Here is a 16,992-nt window from a genome sequence, read left to right as displayed (position 1 = left end):
ACAGTTCTCATGCCTCCTGCATGTGGAAACCAGGAGACAGGACCCACCTGGTGTCCAGTGAAACCCCAGCCAGCTCCAGCTGAGCTGGGTTGCTGTAGGAGGGCAGCCCAGCCCAGCATCCCCAGGCCAGGCCAGGGCTGGAAGGGCTGTGCTGAAATGCAGCGGCTGCGGGAGGCGGGTGACACATCCTGCGTGCAAAAGGCACATCTCACACCGGCTGGGACTTTCAGGACTGGGCTGGGCTCCTGCTCTTCCCTGTGCCACCCACAGCCCTTCCTTGTGGCACCTACTCTTGGTCCCACCCTGCAGATTCTGCCATCTCCTCACGCTCACCCCATCCCACTGGCTCCTGCCCAGCTCCAGCTCGGAGGGCATGGGAACCCTCCAGGACTAGGGTAAGGATTGGGCCAAACCCACACCCCACTGAGCCGCAGCTCAGAGCCACAGCAGCTCAGGGCTGGCCGCTGCAATGCCACTGGAGAGTCCCTCTGATGTGTCCCTTGTCAGGCACAGCCCCTCCTCCTGCACATCCTCCCACACACAGGGGTCTGGGCAGAGCTCACCTCTTCACTCCACAGGGCAGCAGTCCTCCAGGATGCTTGCTGAGCCCATCTGGCCTTCCCCACAGCCAGAAACACAAAGTCTCTGTGAACCTCGTGAAAAAAACAACTGCCTTGAACGCATTTTAGCTTTTTCCCAGTAAATCTCCTTGGTACCCCCTAGTCTGATGTGAAATCACTCACCATCTCTACAGTTCTCAGAGCTGCACAGAGGTCCCTGTTTCTTCCCTGTCTCGCCTTCTTGTCTCTCTATCTCTGTTTCTTCGTTCTCGTCTTCTTCTTCTATCTTCTTCCCGTGTGTTCCTCCTCTCCCTGCTGGGTGGCCAGGCTCTCCCTGCTGGGAGGGCAGCAGCCTATTCCAAGATTCCCATCCGGCCGCCCACAGCCTCTCCCAACAATTACAGGCTCTGCAGCTGTCCCAGGTAAGCAGCAATGACAGACCTCGAGGCAACTTCATGGAAATGTCTGTTCAGAGGCAGGGCTACCTGTCCTGCCAACTCCTGCCTGGGAAAGAGCATCCTGCACACCCCGGCAGCACGACAACCCCACGCAACTGGATGGAGGGAAATGAAATGACACCAACCTGTCCCTAGAAAACGAGGTACAAGTATTTCCTAGGGTCCCTGAATCCTTCCAGTGGCCCCGTCCCCAGTTCCATGGCTTCTTCCCAGCACAGACAGGTCTGTGGGGCTGGAGTGCCCAGCCCAAAAGCTTGCACAAGCCCAGCATTTTCAAAGACAAAGTGATCCTTTAATGCCGCATCCACTTCCAAAGGTTATTGGGGAAAACCCACAGGACAATCTTTGGTGGCCACACTAGAAATGTGGGTGCTGGGGCACCAAGCAGTGCAGGGCAGGGCCCTGGGCAGTGGCTGCAGAAGCCTCAGCCCCTGAGCTCAGGGTGCAGCTGCTCCCTACAGAGGCACAGCCAGGTAGTGGGACACAGATGTGATGGGCTGTGGCTCTCACCAAACACTCGCTTCATCTCTGACTTCCTGGGTGTGATCATAATGAAAGCCCAGAACCCCCACCAAAGGGTAAAGCTGGGAATTCCCAACTGCAGCAGACAGCAAGGCCATGCTGCTGACACAAGGTACAGCAAACTCACAGCTCCTCTCACCACAAACCCCTCCATACTCTACAAGCAACAAATGACATTGTTCCCCCTGTCCCACCCCTCAGGACCACTGAAGGCATCATTCCCCTTGCCTTATCCCTACGTGCCTCCCAGCCCTGCCCAGCAGCACCGGCCCTGCCAGATTTAACACTCAGCACAGAGTCACCCCAGCTTCCCTGTGCTTGAAAACAGCAGCCTCTGACATCAGGAGGGGCTTGTGCTCTCAACAGGGTCTCATGTTTTCCTCTCCACAGTCTGTCCATAAAAGCCCTCACACTTTCCTGCTAAGCAGGACAACCAGGACCCTCAGCCCTGTCTATCCACTGCCCAGAGGCAGCAGCACTGCAAGGAGCTCCCTGGCCACTTCCTGCTGGTCTGCTTGTGTGTTTTAGGGACATGTGGCAGATGGGCACACCAGGGAGGATGCAAGAACCCCTGGTCCAGCACAACCTTACGGCAAGTGAGCAGCACCCAAATCTTGCTGACCACAGGTGTGGAAAGTGACTTAGAAATAAATATGAGCATAGATCTTTGGGAAGGGCAAGGAGGAAAAAGGCTGAGGATGAACTGACTGAACTGGGATAAAGAAACTCTTGCATCCAGACCCCATTTCTCTCCAGAAAGAGTCAAAACCTTAACAGGAGTTTGTGTTAAAGCCTCTGATCTTCACGGGGGTTTCACCCCTGGGCACTACATGTTCACACAGCCAGAGACAGCCAAAGTCCAAATTCAACTTTAATCCATAACATTAAAAAGATACTCCAGGGATTAAGTGACTTGACAAGCTCCAGGCACACCCAGGGATAGAAAAGTAATGGTCTGTGTCACAATAGGGCCCTCCTGGAACTCACCCCATGTGCCTCAGTTTACCCAGTCATTATGGGCAGGTGTGGCACTGCCCTGCTCCTGCAGGGCAGGAGGAGGTCAGGTGCATATCACAGAATCACAGAATCATGGAACCATGGAATGCTTTGGGTTGGAAGGAACATTAAAACCCATCTCATCCCACCCCTCCCATCCTCCCATCCATCCCACACCTCCCACTGTCCCAGGCTGCTCCAAGCCCTGATGTCCAGCCTGGCCTTGGGCACTGCCAGGGATCCAGGGGCAGCCACAGCTGCTCTGGGCACCTGTGCCAGGGCTGCCCACCCTGCCAGGGAACAATTCCTTCCCAATATCCCATCTAATCCTACTCTCTCTCAGTTCAAAGCCATTCCCCTGTGTCCTATCACTACATGCCCTTGCAAATACATATATAATAAATAAATATATATATATACACACACACACTCCTACCCACACGTATTATATACATATTTGTATTTTATGTTTAATAGTGCTGTTCCCAGGACTGCTCCCATGGGGAGCACAGCCCCATACTGCTTTGGCTGGGGGTCGGGATGAATAAGCGAGAGGAGGGAGGAAAGCCATGGCCCTGGGGGGTCTGCCTGCAATCAGGCAGCATTTCAGCAGTGGTGAGGGAAGAAATTAAAGAAATAAATCGTATTTTATTCGTGCTTAGTGAACACTCACTAGAGAGTCATGATGAAACCACACATATGCTTTTCCAGGCAGGAGACAGCAGTGCTTGGAATCACAGGCTGGTCCCAGGGCGGCACAGAGATGTGGGTACTCACAGCAGGAACGGGATGGATGCTGACAGGGAAGGAGGTGTCAGAGCACAGGGAGCTCTGGCTGGGGATGTGGGGTGAAGAATGGATTTGCTATGCCTGAAAAGCTGGGCTGAGGTGGATGTTGGGAGAGGAGCTGAGGGAGGAGAGGGGAGGTACAGCCTGAGCCCTCAGCTGGCACAAAAGGGCCAGCAGAAAACCCCGTCACAGGAAAGACCCTGCCCAATGCCACCATGGCACTGCTGGGGCTGGGGATCACTGATCCCCTACCTGTCCCTGACCTTGGGAATCAGCTGGCCAGGAGCAGCACCTTGGGATTCCCAGCAGCAGCAAAGTGCGCATCGTGCCTGCTACAAAAAATGAATTGGGAGAGCCAGTTCTGGGGCAAAACAGACATTTTTGAAGAGGAGGAGAGAAAAGAAAATAAAAGACAAAACCACTGTGTAAGAGATGAAGGGAATGGGGGAGAAAAGTTGAAAAGAAATCCCTGGGGAATTGTGGAGAAGAAGAAAGAGCATAGACACGCCAGGCGAGCTGGAGTGAGAGCCAGGGAGCAGGAAGCGCCTAACTAGGATGGAGACAGAGATACTACAGAACCCTGGTGACGTCATGCCGGAGTCGCAGCGGTTTCCAAAACAACTCCAACTCCAGCGCCCAGAGAGGGAGTGAGAAGTGCAGGAGAAGTGGAAACGAGATGGGGCTCGGCGCTCAGAGGGAGCTGGAACAGGAGCTGGAGGCGTCTGTGGAGCTGAGTCTGCTCCCAGCTCCCCGTCGGTTTGCTCTGGCGGGACGGGCTCTGGGGAGCCGGCAGCCACGGAGACAGAGGTTATTGTAGAGCCAGGCAGCATCAGAAAGGAAATTCCTGAGGGTGTTTTCCTAATTGACACGTACAATGAAGTTACAGTCCCCCAAAGCCCCTTGCAGTAAGAAGGTAAATGCTGGATGCTCCCAGAAGCAGAGCCAAGGAGTGAGCAACAGCAGAGCCGGCGACCCAGAGGAAATAAATCTGCACTAAATGGGAACCACACACAGAGAGTTGTCCCGATGGCAGCAGGCAGCTCTGCCCCAGCCTGTTCGGATTAGATGGTTTTACGGTTGTGCTGGCCTTGGGGAGCCTGGCCAAGGCGGCTGGGTCGGCTCAGGGCTCTGTGAGGAGGGTGGAGAACAAAGTGAGAGGGCAGAGTGAACCCCCAGGGTCAGGCTTGCAATGTGGGGCTGCCCCCTATGTCCCCAGCCCATCCCGCAGCTGCTGGGTGGGTCTGGCAGCCCCAGCACCCACCCTATGGATAAGGAATGGTGGCACAATATCCATGGTGACTTTTCCTCTCTCCCAACCTCAGGTGTGTTCCTGCCAGAGGCTGCAGGAATTCCTGCAGGCTCTCCACTGCCAGCCTGGCCAGAGCCAAGCCCAAGGCAGGACCTGGGTGCTCTCACAGCTTCTCCTCCTGCCAGGCTGGAGCCTGCCCGTTCTCATAGGCTGTGCTGTTGATAATTGTCCCAGCCGTAACTGAGCGTCCTGGGCCCGGGGCTGATGCTGGAGTTCTGCTATCCTGCAGCAATCTAGGCCTGGATCCTGCTGGGACACAAGGATCCCCACTCTGTAACACTGCTGCACTTGTGATGAACCTGCTGGGTCTCAGAACTGTCCAACTGTCCTTGGCTTCTGCCAAGGGATGCAGCACACAGGGAACACTGCCAAACACACTGGTCAGGGGATGGGTGCCAGGGCACACCTGCAGGCTGGTGGAGGGGTCCTGGGTAGGAAAAGGACTCAAGAGGGGTGAGCAGGGCACAGTCACCTCTCTGCACCCAAACCTGTGACAAGCGGCAGGAAGGTACAGGCTGCACAAAGCAGGTTTGGCCATGAGCCCACCTTGCAAACCACCCAGGGAAATCCATGGGAAGGCAGCGAGACCCCCGAGCTGGCGAGACAGACAATTGTTAGGATGGAATCGCCAAGAGATGTCCTCAGTGGCGGCACAGCCACATCCCCTCTGCACACACTGGATGGCTCAGAGCTGGCAGCACGGGGAGCAGGCTGGTCACAGCAACAGCCCCTGCCTGTCACCCTCCCCTGGGCCCCTTCCCGGCTCCCTGGTTAAATCCCACCATGGCTGCTTTCCTGCCCGGGGGCGAGGAGAGCCTGACTCACACACTAGCAGAGATTAGTAAGCGAGCAGAGGAGCCGGGCTCATCCTCTGAGGCGGCAGCTGAATCACCAGGCTCCAGCTGCCTGCGCATTGTTCCAGCGCTGAGTCAGTGCTGCTGCGCAGGAACAACGGCAGCGACCAAAACTTGTGGCCTGTGAAATGCAGTAGCACAGAGAAATCAAAAAAGAAGTGTTGCTGTAAGCAAGCTAATAGGGCTACCCACGGAGTCCCAAAAAAGCAGTGCTCTGGTCTCCAGCCTCCCCTCCAGAAATCCAAACCCGCAGCCTCTCACAGGGGCACTGTGCTGGGCATCCGCAGCTTTCTTTCTGCTTAAAAGCTGCCACCTCTGTATTTATCATTTTTTATCTTCAACCTTAACTGGATGATGTGGTCTGGTTGTTCCTCCCACCCCAGCTGGGCTGCACGTGCGCTGCACACAGATATCCCAAGCCCTTCCCATCCCTGGAAATGTCCGAGGCCAGGATGGATGGGGCTTGGGAGCAACCTGGGATAGGGGAAGGTGTCGCTGCCCATGGCAGGGGGGTGGAATGAGATAAGCTTTAAGGTCTTCCCAACCCAAAGCTATGCTACTCCCACAGCTCCCAAACTCACAGTCCTGGTCTATCACTTCCTCCAAAAGTACAAGATGGGATTTTGAAGGATGAGGAAAACATTAATTCCTGGAGAAAGTGCTGTCTCAGAGCAAGTGACAACCACCCTCCTCAAACTCTCCAGATCATCCTTAGCTGCCAGGCTGCAGGGTTCTCCATCTCTCCCAGGTAAAGAGAAAGTCTCACTCCAGCCAGGTGTGCCAGTCCCCTTTTGTGACCCCAGAACAGCTCCTGCCATACAGCAGTGTGAACAGCCACCACTTCCTGGGCCTTGCAAAATAAATCATATTTCACCTCAAAATGAAGCAAAATCCTTCTGCACTCAACATCCTGTTTCCTGAGGCTGGGAGGGAGTGTCTCAAATCCCCTCAGGGTCCTTGTCTACCCACAAGCCACACACTTGGCAATCTGGAAAGTACTTAGCTGATATGCAGGACACAAAAACTTGAAGAAACAAGGGACTAGAACCTGGATTCATGGAGCAGAGAGACAGGAATCAACTTGAGAAACAGGGTCAGCTGCTGGTCTGTCCTTAAACACAGCCCTGAATTACAAACATCACTGTGCCTGAAGTGCCTCTTCCTGATCATATCACCCCCAGACAAGCCTCAACCTTCCCTGACACCAGCTAATGACTGGGCTTTGAAGGTGCTGCATGGCAGCAAGTTCTGCAGGTTAACAGGAACATGTAGGCAGCGCTGCATCTCCTTCCTTCCTTCCAGCCTAGCGTAATGTCCTGCCCTAGAGAAAGACCAAGTGCCCAAAGGAGTGCCCAGGAGTCACAATGTCATCCCACAGCCACCAACCTCCCAGTGCAGCTCTGGGAGCCTCTGCATCCCAGATGGATGGTCCCAGCCCCGAGTGCTGCCAGGAGCCCCTCCACCCCCCATGCCCTACTCTGGGCTGACTGCAGTAGTGGTGGTGCTGGGCAGGTCCCACACAAATACAACGTGAAACCTCCTTGTACGTGATCCAGACTAGTGTCATCCAATCTCCAACCACCCCAATCTCAATGAACCATCAACCTGAAATAAAACAAAATCCGCTCCAAATCCCAGGGAGCACCAGGTTGCCTCTGTTTGCTCTTACAAGGATCTAATTCAGGTCTAATAGGACAGTTATTATGATATATTAAATGAGTGGCAAATGATTATTAAGAGCTTATTCATTGGACCTGGGCAGATGGGTAATCAGATACCTGCCTATTACATAGCTGTGAAACCACTCTGAATATGCTTCTAATGACCAAGTGATATTTACTTAACATTCAATATCCATCACTAGGAAAGGTCTCTCTAGATTTAATAAGCCTCTGTTATTTTATGTTTAATTAAATACCATCCACTATTAAAAACATATTTAACTGAGGTCAAAACCAGTAAAAACTGTATCTTATAACATAGCTGTTAAACCTCAAATATCTTCTTAATGATTAATTGGGATTTAGCACACGATTGTTGTCCTACTGAGAGCGGATGGAAAGCGGAAGCTCAACGATTCAGGGACCAAACTGCTTTGCTTCTGCAAACAATTCTGCTGGTTAGATGGTTTGGCTAATAAAAATAAAACAGAGCAGTGGAAGCCTCAGTTCCTACGTCACCCAACTTTGGAAAATTCAGAATACAGCACAGTCACTTGCACAGTGCCCAGCAACTCACACAGCCACGCAGGGAGCCAGGACCATCCTCCTCCTCCCAGAGATCTGTGTGCCACAGGTGCTTTCCTGCGGGTCAGCACATCAGCAGGACCTTTCCAGAGCTGCTCTGCCCCAGCTTCAAGGCAGAAGCTCTGGAGCAGCATGCTGGGAAACTCCTAATGGGATATTTCCAGTAGGGATTGTGAATGGCATCCTTTCTGCTTCGGCTGGCCAGCTGGGGCAGTTCAGTGGTCCATCACTGACCAGTTTCCTCAATGGAAACAACAATGCCTGGAAGAAGCTGGAGACAGATCTCATAGAATCATGTAATAATTTGGGTTGGAAGAACCTTAAATAGGTCCTAAACAGAACTCATCCTATTCCAACCCCTTCCTACAGGCCAGGACCCCTTCCTTAGACCAGGTTACTCCAAGCCTCATCCAACCTGACCTAGGCCACTTCCAGGAATGGGGCAGCCACATCTTCTCCAAGCAACCTCTTTGCCACAATGGTCCAAAACCTCAGTGTTAGAAACAAAGAGATGCTGTCACACCAAGGGACCAGTGAGCTCCCAGAACCAAGGGCCCTGGAAGCACAAGTCCTGCAGCAGCAGCACATTAAGGACAGATGTTTCTGTCACTGCCCTGCACAAGTGTCCTCCACGCCCTCCACTACAGGCAGCTGTGAACACACTCAGCACCACACATCACATGCTTCCTTCACCTCGGCACAGGGACAGCTGATGGGGGGAAAGAGCCTCTAGGCAAGGGGGAATAAGTTTGGACAGGGAGCAGGGAGAAGTCCAAAGCATTTCAGCACTTGGGAAAAAGCCATTCCACCTCAGTGACCTCGGCAAGAAGATTTATTTTTATTGGTTTTGTTTTGAAAGACCTTGAAAGCAAAATCTGATACCAGCAAAGTATTAAATATAGCAGTAGAGACCCACATGGATTGCACAAGAAAACAATTTCAGAATAGAAACAGTAAGAATGTCTACAAACACTGAGAAAAATACCAAGAACTGAAGCCAAGAGGGTCCTTTCTTTCTGCTGCTCCCCTTGCAGCCTCAGGCACACTGGGGAAATTGGGGTTAGACCGTGGGCTGCGTGCTTCAGTCCTGGGAAATGAGTCAAGAGCAGGGAACATGTGCTCAGCACCATGGCAGCACCAGGGTAGCCAGGCTATGAGCTCATGAGCTTCCTTGGAGGGACCCTGGTGGGTCAGACCCAGGCTTGTGGTGCTCCAGGAAGAGCCACAGAGGGAGCATCCCAAGGGAACTCCTGGACAGGCTTGGAGACAACCAAAGCTCTCCCTCAAAGTCATGTCCCAAGAGTGAATCATCATCCTGCTATGAATGACATACCAAAGGGATAAGAAAACATTCCCAGGGTCTGACAAGACACTGTGTTATGTGTGAGGGGAGCTCTAAATATCCACATGGAAAAGATGTTTTTTTGAGGAAAATCTCAATGCTATTCAGTGTTTCCAAAACCAGGAGTCTCTGGTAGTCACAGAATCCCAGGATGGGTTGTGTTGCAAGGGACCTTAAAGCTCATCTCATTCCACCTCCTGCCATGGGCAGAGACACCTTCCACTATCCCTTTTTGCTCCAGGCCCCCATGTCCAACTTGGGCTCAGACACCTCCAGGGATGGGGCAGTCACAGCTGCTCTGGGGGAGAAGAACAAGTCTTTGTTTTGTTTTTCTTCACCAGAGAAGTCGGAGAGCGTCCAAGCACCAGAGATCCAAGAGCTTCAACCAGAGGGAAGCAGTTCAGAGCAGACCTGGGCAGTTGGCCCTGCAGGCCAGGTAGAGGCTGCCTCCACAGAGGCTCCGTGGAGAGGACACTCATGGAGTAACCTCGTCATCAAAAATACTCTACCACCCCCCAAATTTGAGGACCAGGAGGAAAGTCCAGCTGGATTTCATTTCCTTCCCCAAGCACTGCTGTGTCTGTATTTGTATATATACAAATACACAAACTACCTCCTCACCTTCAGCACCTCCCTCCCATGCAGGAGCCCCAGCACCAAGGCAGGCAGGCCCAGGAGATATCATCTGGGCTGCTTCAAAGCCACACAGCTGATTAAGGAAATAGCAGAGGTGCCTGTCTGGGGGATATGGTGATTAAGGATGTCTCCATCTCCAATCAGCCCTGGAGACTTTGCTGGAATATTGACTAGTGCCCCACAATGTCATGGAAGCAGCTCCACACCTGATGTGTCCTATCTCGTTCTGGAGAAGTCAGAGGATGTGAAGAGTGAGGAGGAAGCCTCTGGAGGTGGCTCCCTCATCCAGTGGAAAAGAGCAAGACATCTGCTCCAACACATCTGTCTCCACTGGACAGGGATGAACTTTTCTCTTTCCTCTCATTCAGACAGAAACCACTGCTCATTCAGAGTGAGTTAATCTCACTTGTGATCAACTCTTCACAAGAGCCTTACAACCTACAACTGAATTTTGGTATCTACAAATGTCTCCCACGAGCAGGAGAGGCCTCAGGAGCTGCTCCAGCAGGAACACAAGGGTTGCCTGCTTCAAATATTCTCTTTGTATCCTTGCAACCACAAGGTACCCAAGAAGGAAAGAAACACCTCTTCCACCAATCCAATCCTCCAGCTGAGGCTCCAGACCACATCCTGTTGAGTTTGAGTGTTTCCAGGACAAACTTCAGAGCTGTACAGAGGAGGGCCCAGGTGGGCATCATGGATGCATGAGATAATGACACAGAGGTGGGCTGTAAGAGCCTCCACAGAGGTCCCATTTCCTTCCATAATAACCAGGACACTCCTTGCTCAAAGCTGAGGTGGGGCTGGCCAAGCCCTCCGTGGAGTCAGACAACTAAACACACACATGGCTCACAACAGAGCCAAATCTCACTTCTGCTTCTGCTGGATGTTTCTTCAGCAGGCCCATCTTCCCTTTCATTCCTGCAGCAGAGGCATCTTCTCCAGTCCATGGCAACACAGGGGTATCCAAATGTGTTCCTCTCCTGCTTCACAACCCCACCCCACAAGCCAGCGGCGCTCTGGTGATGCCCGTTTCCCTCCATCAGCTGAGAAGGCACTCCAGACACCCAGCACAGACACCACTACATCTCTATCTGGACAGGCAAATCCCATCTCTCCCCTTCTCATACCTCAGTTTCCCCCATGGCAGAAACAAACCAGCCTGAGGGTGTCATCCCACCCCAACCCCAGCAACACAGCGAGGCTTAATTCAAACCTGCCAAGTCCCCAAGATCCCTCCTCCACCACCACATAAACCCCAGGCTGGTGTTTGTTTGACCCCAGTGTGCAGATGGAGGCAGGCACCCAAACCCACAGCCCCAGTGCCTTCCCACAGCCCCACAGCCTTCCCACAGCCCCACTGCCTTCCCCCACAGCCCCACTGCCTTCCCACACAGCCCCACTGCCTTCCCACACAGCCCCACTGCCTTCCCACAGCCCCACTGCCTTCCCACAGCCCCACTGCCCTCCCACAGCCCCACTGCCTTCCCACAGCCCCACTGCCTTCCCACACAGCCCCACTGCCTTCCCACAGCCCCACTGCCCTCCCACAGCCCCAGTGCCTTCCCACAGCCCCACCAGCCCCTCAAGGGCCAGCACATGCTGTGAAACAACAACTTTCTTCTTTCTTTTTGCTGGAGTTAACTGGGTTTAGACTGGGATTTCAGTTACATTTGTGGGCAGCCTTTCTGGAGACACCCACCCGCCCGATGCTGGAGAGAGCTCTCTGAAACCACGGGCACTTCATGTGTGTTTGGATTCCAATCCTGCCGTGCTTCAAAATCCTGGGAAAATGAATCTGTTGCTGAGGTAAAGTTTTTGGTTTGGAAGTGCTAGACTGGAAGTAACTGGCTGTCCAGCCAAGCTGCTGGGAGTTTGGTCTCCCTCCTTTTGCTCTCCCACACTTCCCTGAGCAGGAGTTTGCAAGGACCAAAGTGATGTGCATGGCCTCCAGGACATCTGGGGGCTTGCAGGCCAGGGAAGCACAGGCACACACGGAGCCTGCCCTCCGCCAAAACCCGACACCGCTCTGGAATGTAGGAACTGCAAGCGATACTTTAATTCCACAGTCACTCAACAGTAGCTCTGGCCCTGGGAAATACTGAGAAAGCACATGCTCAGGAGCACCGAAACTGAGCACATCCAGCCCCAGCCTAATCCATGGGCTGGAAACCATGCTATCTTTATCAGAACTTCCCAGCCCGGCCAGTCCCCCTACATGCCTGCCCTTGAATCAGCAAGAAACGCCGTGAGGCATGGGCCAGGCCCAGAGCCACAGCTCAGCTCACCTCAGCTCCCTGTCGGTGCCACGGGACGGGACAATGGCAGTGGGGACACTGCCCACAGTGCCATCCTCAATGGCCACAGAGCTGTCCTGACACACCTTACCTCAGTGGCCAAAAGGCCCTCTCATCCAGCCTGGGCACTGCAAATGTCACCACTGTTGTCCCCACCCAGGACACTTACGTGCTGAGCTGTTTTGTCCGAGTGCCCCTCTCCCCACAGGGACCCTCCCAGAGCACACCCCAAGCCCCCAGGCAGAGCATCCCTGCACTGTCCTGCTGCCCGCTGGCTCCCACCCCGTGTCTGGTGCTGACAGGTCAGCGCTGCAGGAGCTGTGTCCCTGTCCCACGGCAGACATGTGCTCACACACAGCCCCTAAGGAGCCAAGACAACCTGCAGGACTCGGCCCCCCAGCGCTCTGCTCCCCCAGGAGCCCACAGCTTCTGTGCTCTCACCCTGCTCTGCACCTTCAGCCTCCCCTGCAGGGGCATGTGCAGCACCAGCAGATCCGTGGGGACCACACGGTGGGGAAGGGTCAGGACAGACCCACAGAAACAAAGGTCAGAGGATATGGTAAACTCAGAAGAGCCACATAAGGAACTCAGCAATGGTCACAGTTGGATTTATTACCAGGAGGGAGGATGTGAACTTGAGGAGAGTTTGCAGCTAAGATTTAGCACCTCTCAGTGCTCAGGCGATGACGCTGGAGAGGAGAGCTCAGCACATCGGGATGAAGGCTGTTCTCGCCTTTCAGGAACTTCCTGCTCTGGTTTCAGCTCTTTCTTTCTTCCTTCCTTCCTTCCTCTCAAGCTGTCCCCTCTGAAGTGGATGGTTTTGGAGACCAAAGGATAAAACAATTTGCTTCTCTGCTCCTGAAAAGGGGCTTTCAGCTCCCTGTTGTCATACTCCAAAAGCTCTCAATGGCACAAGGGGCAGGATTGGGCATTCCCAGGGCAGGTGCCACATCCCACAGCTCAGGAGACTTTCCTGGGCCCTGCTGGTGCTTCCACCTCCCCGCTCTTGCTCACCCACCATGGGCAGCAGCAGCTGGGGTCCTGTTCCTGTCTGCAAACTCCTCTTGCCCTCCAGCAATGCACTGCACAGTGAGAGCTGTCCCACAGGTTACTGCTGTCACCCGACATGTCACACCATGTACTGTGTGTGACACAGCCCAGACCTGCACACGAGGTCCCTCTCCACATCACAGCCTACCTGGATGGAGACACACTATACCTGCGTGTCAGCACAAAAATTTGGTGCTTCTCCTGCCCTGGGTCCCACAGCTACACTGACCTTAAAACCTCACCTGCCCCAGAGGTGTGCCATAGGTGACCCACACTGGATTAAGGTTATCACGATGGAAAAAACCTACAGTACTTAGTGTAAAACCCTCCTCTAACCTCTGGCACTGAACCAGCTCAAGGCTCTGCATGGTGAACACCAGAGCAGGGCTCTGGACCAGGGACAACTACTGCTCCCCTCCACCCTGCTCCCCAGTGTCTCTGTGTTCAGACACACTCCAGAAAAACAGGTTTCCTGTTATGTCCTTTGTCAAATACTGGTTCTTCAACAGAAAAGACAAAGTGGGATATCTAAGGCTTTGTATGAGCCCTCATTGACCCTGCATGTAGCTGGTCTCTGAGAATTCCATAAAATCACAGAATGACAGAATGTTGTGAGTGGGAAAAGACTTACAAGGATCATCCAGTCCAGCCCCTGGCCCTGCACAGACGCCCCAGCAATCCCACCCTGGGCATCCCTGAGATCATTGTCCAAACACTCCTGGAGCTCTGGCAGCCTCGGGGCTGTGCCCATTCCCTGGGGAGTCTGGGCAGTGCCAGCACCTCTGGGAGAAGAACCTTTCCTTGATATTCAACCTAAACCTGCCCTGGATCAGCTCCAGCCATTCCTGTCCCTGTGACAGAGCAGAGATTGGAGCTGGCCCTCGGGATGAAGCTGTAGCCACTGATGAGATCTGACCTCAGTCCTTTCCAGCTGAACAGACCAAGTGCCCTCAGGCCTTTGTTTGCTCAGGTGAGGTCCCTGCACCATGTGGACAACACCCAAAGGTGAAGGTTCCCATGCCCTGTGGTGCCAGTGTCCACCTATACCATCTCCAAGGGTTCTGACTAGTACAAGCTCTGGCTCGGTCAGGGAGCTTGGCACAGGGTGTCCAGGAGCACAACCATCGCTGCAGGAACCACTGACTCCAAGGTGGTTCTTTGGGAGGCTCAGATCCCACACACATCCCCTGGAGAACATCTCTCCCTGAGTGCTCCCCCATGGAGCTCTAGTTTCCTTGGGAGGCTCGGCCCAAGATGAAACCCCTCACACCACGAGCCAAAAGAGAGCCCTGGCTATTTTGGGGTGTGTGTCACATCAGGCAGTGGGGAGAGCACTGCTCTCCCAGTGCCACCTGCACTGGTTTCTCCTCCCAGAGCCCCATGTGCTGCCTGCAGTGAGCAGCCCCCACCCTGCCTGCAGGCTGCCACTTCCCACAGTGATCCCTGTTCCCACAGAGCTCCTGCAGGCCAGACTGGGCTCTGTGCTCTGTCTCAGCAGGCAGGGAGGGAGAAGCCCCTTGTGTGCCTCGCCAGAGCACCATGCCGTGCCTGGAACAGGGTAACCCGAGCTGTGGCTTCCCAACATTCCTTGTGGCTCTAGCTCCCAAGCCAAAACAAAACCAACATTTTCCTTTTTTTTTTTTTTTAATTCCCTCTTCTCCTTGAGGCCAAACAGGAGGAGGGGGTCCCGCACAGCACTTAGCCAAAGTTGCTTTGTCTGGAAAGCAGTTATTCCTATTTCCAGGTGTGTTCCTGCAGCCCCATGCCCACAGCAGCCCTTGGGCAAGCAGGGCATGTGAGGTGACACTGTGGGATGCACCTGGGAGCGATGCTGTGGCACCAGGGCACACGGCGATCGCACAGGGACGCTGTCTGCTCCCAGCTCATGGAAATCACTGCTGCTCCTGGAGGAGCTGGGGAAGCACTGCCGGGTTCCACAGACAGGGAGCCAAGCTGTCCCTCTTCAGAAACCTCCCTGAGGGCCATGCAGTTCCAGGGACAACATCAGTCATGTTCGGGTGTATCTCCACAGCCACATCAGGAGCTGTGGGGCTTCCTGAGGAATGTGAAAAAAGACCTGGAGGCTGTCCCCTACACAGTGTGAGCACAGCAAGCATGGCCCAGGTAGAAAGGAGGGGAACACACCTCGAGGCTGCAGAGTGGACACAGATTCATCCAATATTCTGGGTTGGAAGGGACCCACAGGGATTATTGAGTCCAGTTCTTAAGTAAATGGCCCACATGGGGATTGAAGTGAGCCCAGTTTGCCACTCTGATGAGCCAGTGGCATCCCCATCTGTCACCTTCACAGAGGCTCCTGCTATCCACACCACCCACAGCAGGGCTAGTAGCCATGGGACAATGTCAGGAGGGCACAGCTTCTCTGCTGTCACCGAGCATCCAAATCCACCACACCATGCCATCCCACTCTGCTACAGAGTACAGTGAAATCCAACTGGAAGGCAGGCTCACTCTCCAAAACACTGGGGCACAGGGACATGCTGAGCCCTGTCCCCAAGCAGGAAAAGTAGCAGGGAGCAGTGAGGAGCCCCAGCTGCCAAGGATGGCTGAGGTTTACCTTGGCTGGCTGCCCAACACCCCCCAAACTCACCTCTTGCTTCCCCTCCTGAACAGCAGCCCCAGAGCTGCAAATCCCAAACAGCTCTGAGCTGGCTTGGAAAGCTGCATGGTTTGCTAAAGCAAAGCTCAGAGCCCACAAGCCCATGGTGTTAAGGGACCATGCAAAGGTGCCAGCCCAGAGCAGGCAAAGGGACAGTATGGGCTGTCCCACGCAGAGCAAGTGCTGTGCAGTGTGGGCACAGAGTCCATTGTGCCAAGGGACTCCGGGGACAGCAGGAGAGGAGTGTAAGCACATTGCCCTCACCGTAACACATCTTTTCCAGACTCACACACAGTGGACAGAGCTGTGAAATTTCTGTTACTCTGCAGCTGAGTGTGAGCAGAGTGAGAATGGGTGAGAGCGGGGTGAGCAGGGGAGGGGCTGCCAGCCTGGGTATCCTGCTGCCCGGGTGCTGGCATTAGAGATGCAGATTTAACAATTATAACAGTTAGAGCAGTGGGTCAAGCCCCATCGTATGAAGTTTAACAAGGCTCAGTGTCAGGTCCTGCACCAGGGTCACCACAACTCCCTGGAGCTCCAGGCTTGGGGCAGGGTGGCTGGAAAGTGCCCAGCAGGAAAGGCCCTGGGGGTGCGGGTGACAGCAGCTGAACCTGAGCCCAGGTGTGCCCAGGTGGGCAAGAAGGTCAGTGGCACCTGTCCAGGATCAGCCATGGTGCGGCCACAGGCCCAGGGCAGTGACCATCCCCTGTGCTGGGCACTGCTGAGGCACCTCCAGTCCTGGGGTCAGTTCTGGCTCCCTGTGACAGAAAACACACTGAGGGGCTCGAGCAGGGTCAGAGAAGGGAATGGAGCTGGGAAGGGGCTGGAGCACCAGGAGGGCCTGAGGGAGCTGGGAAAGGGCTCAGCCTGGAGAAAAGGAGGCTCAGGGGGAACCTTGTGGCTCTGCACAAGTCCCTGATAGGAGGGGACAGCCAGGGGAACAGGGCTGCTCCCAGGAACAGGAGCAGAACAAGAGGAAACAGCCTCAACTTACACCAGGAGAGGTTCAGATTGGCTACTGGGAAAATTTCTTTATAGTAAGGGAGGTCAGGCACCAGCTCAGGCTGCCCAGGACAGTGGTGGAGTTCCTGACCCTTGAAGGATTTAAAGGCTGTGTGGATGTGGCAGTTGAAGCTTGGCAGCGCTGGGTTAATTGTTGGACTTGAACATCTTAAAGGTCTTTTCTGAACTTAGTAATTCTGTGACTCTATGATTCTTTGCTGAATGGCTAACAAAGCAACTGCTGCCTCCATGATGGGAAAAAAATTACATTCATCAAGGAATGGGAAAAAGGAAGTGCTCTCCTGGTGAGC

General features: G+C 54.1%; 1 protein-coding gene across 5 annotated transcripts in view; it reads right to left on the bottom strand.

Moving 5' to 3' along the window:
• The window catches only part of LOC100219675 (ankyrin repeat and fibronectin type-III domain-containing protein 1), a 218,667-nt gene that overhangs the window by 89,463 nt on the left and 112,212 nt on the right, over positions 1 to 16,992 (bottom strand). Inside the window, exon 1 of one of the 5 annotated variants that reach the window (XM_072935560.1) lies at positions 744 to 793. The exons of 3 other annotated variants lie outside the window; for them this stretch is intronic. In XM_072935560.1, the coding sequence (XP_072791661.1) occupies positions 744 to 746 (3 nt within the window). In that variant the 5' untranslated portion in view covers positions 747 to 793. Of the gene's footprint in view, positions 1 to 743; positions 794 to 16,992 lie in introns of those variants that run through there. One more of the 5 variants, XM_072935561.1, reaches the window with a different exon arrangement.

The sequence above is a fragment of the Taeniopygia guttata genome, chromosome 14 (assembly GCF_048771995.1).
Source record: "Taeniopygia guttata chromosome 14, bTaeGut7.mat, whole genome shotgun sequence".
NCBI lineage: Eukaryota > Metazoa > Chordata > Aves > Passeriformes > Estrildidae > Taeniopygia > Taeniopygia guttata.
Note: the sequence above shows the minus strand (reverse complement) of the source record. Positions and strands in the feature narration are given on the sequence as shown.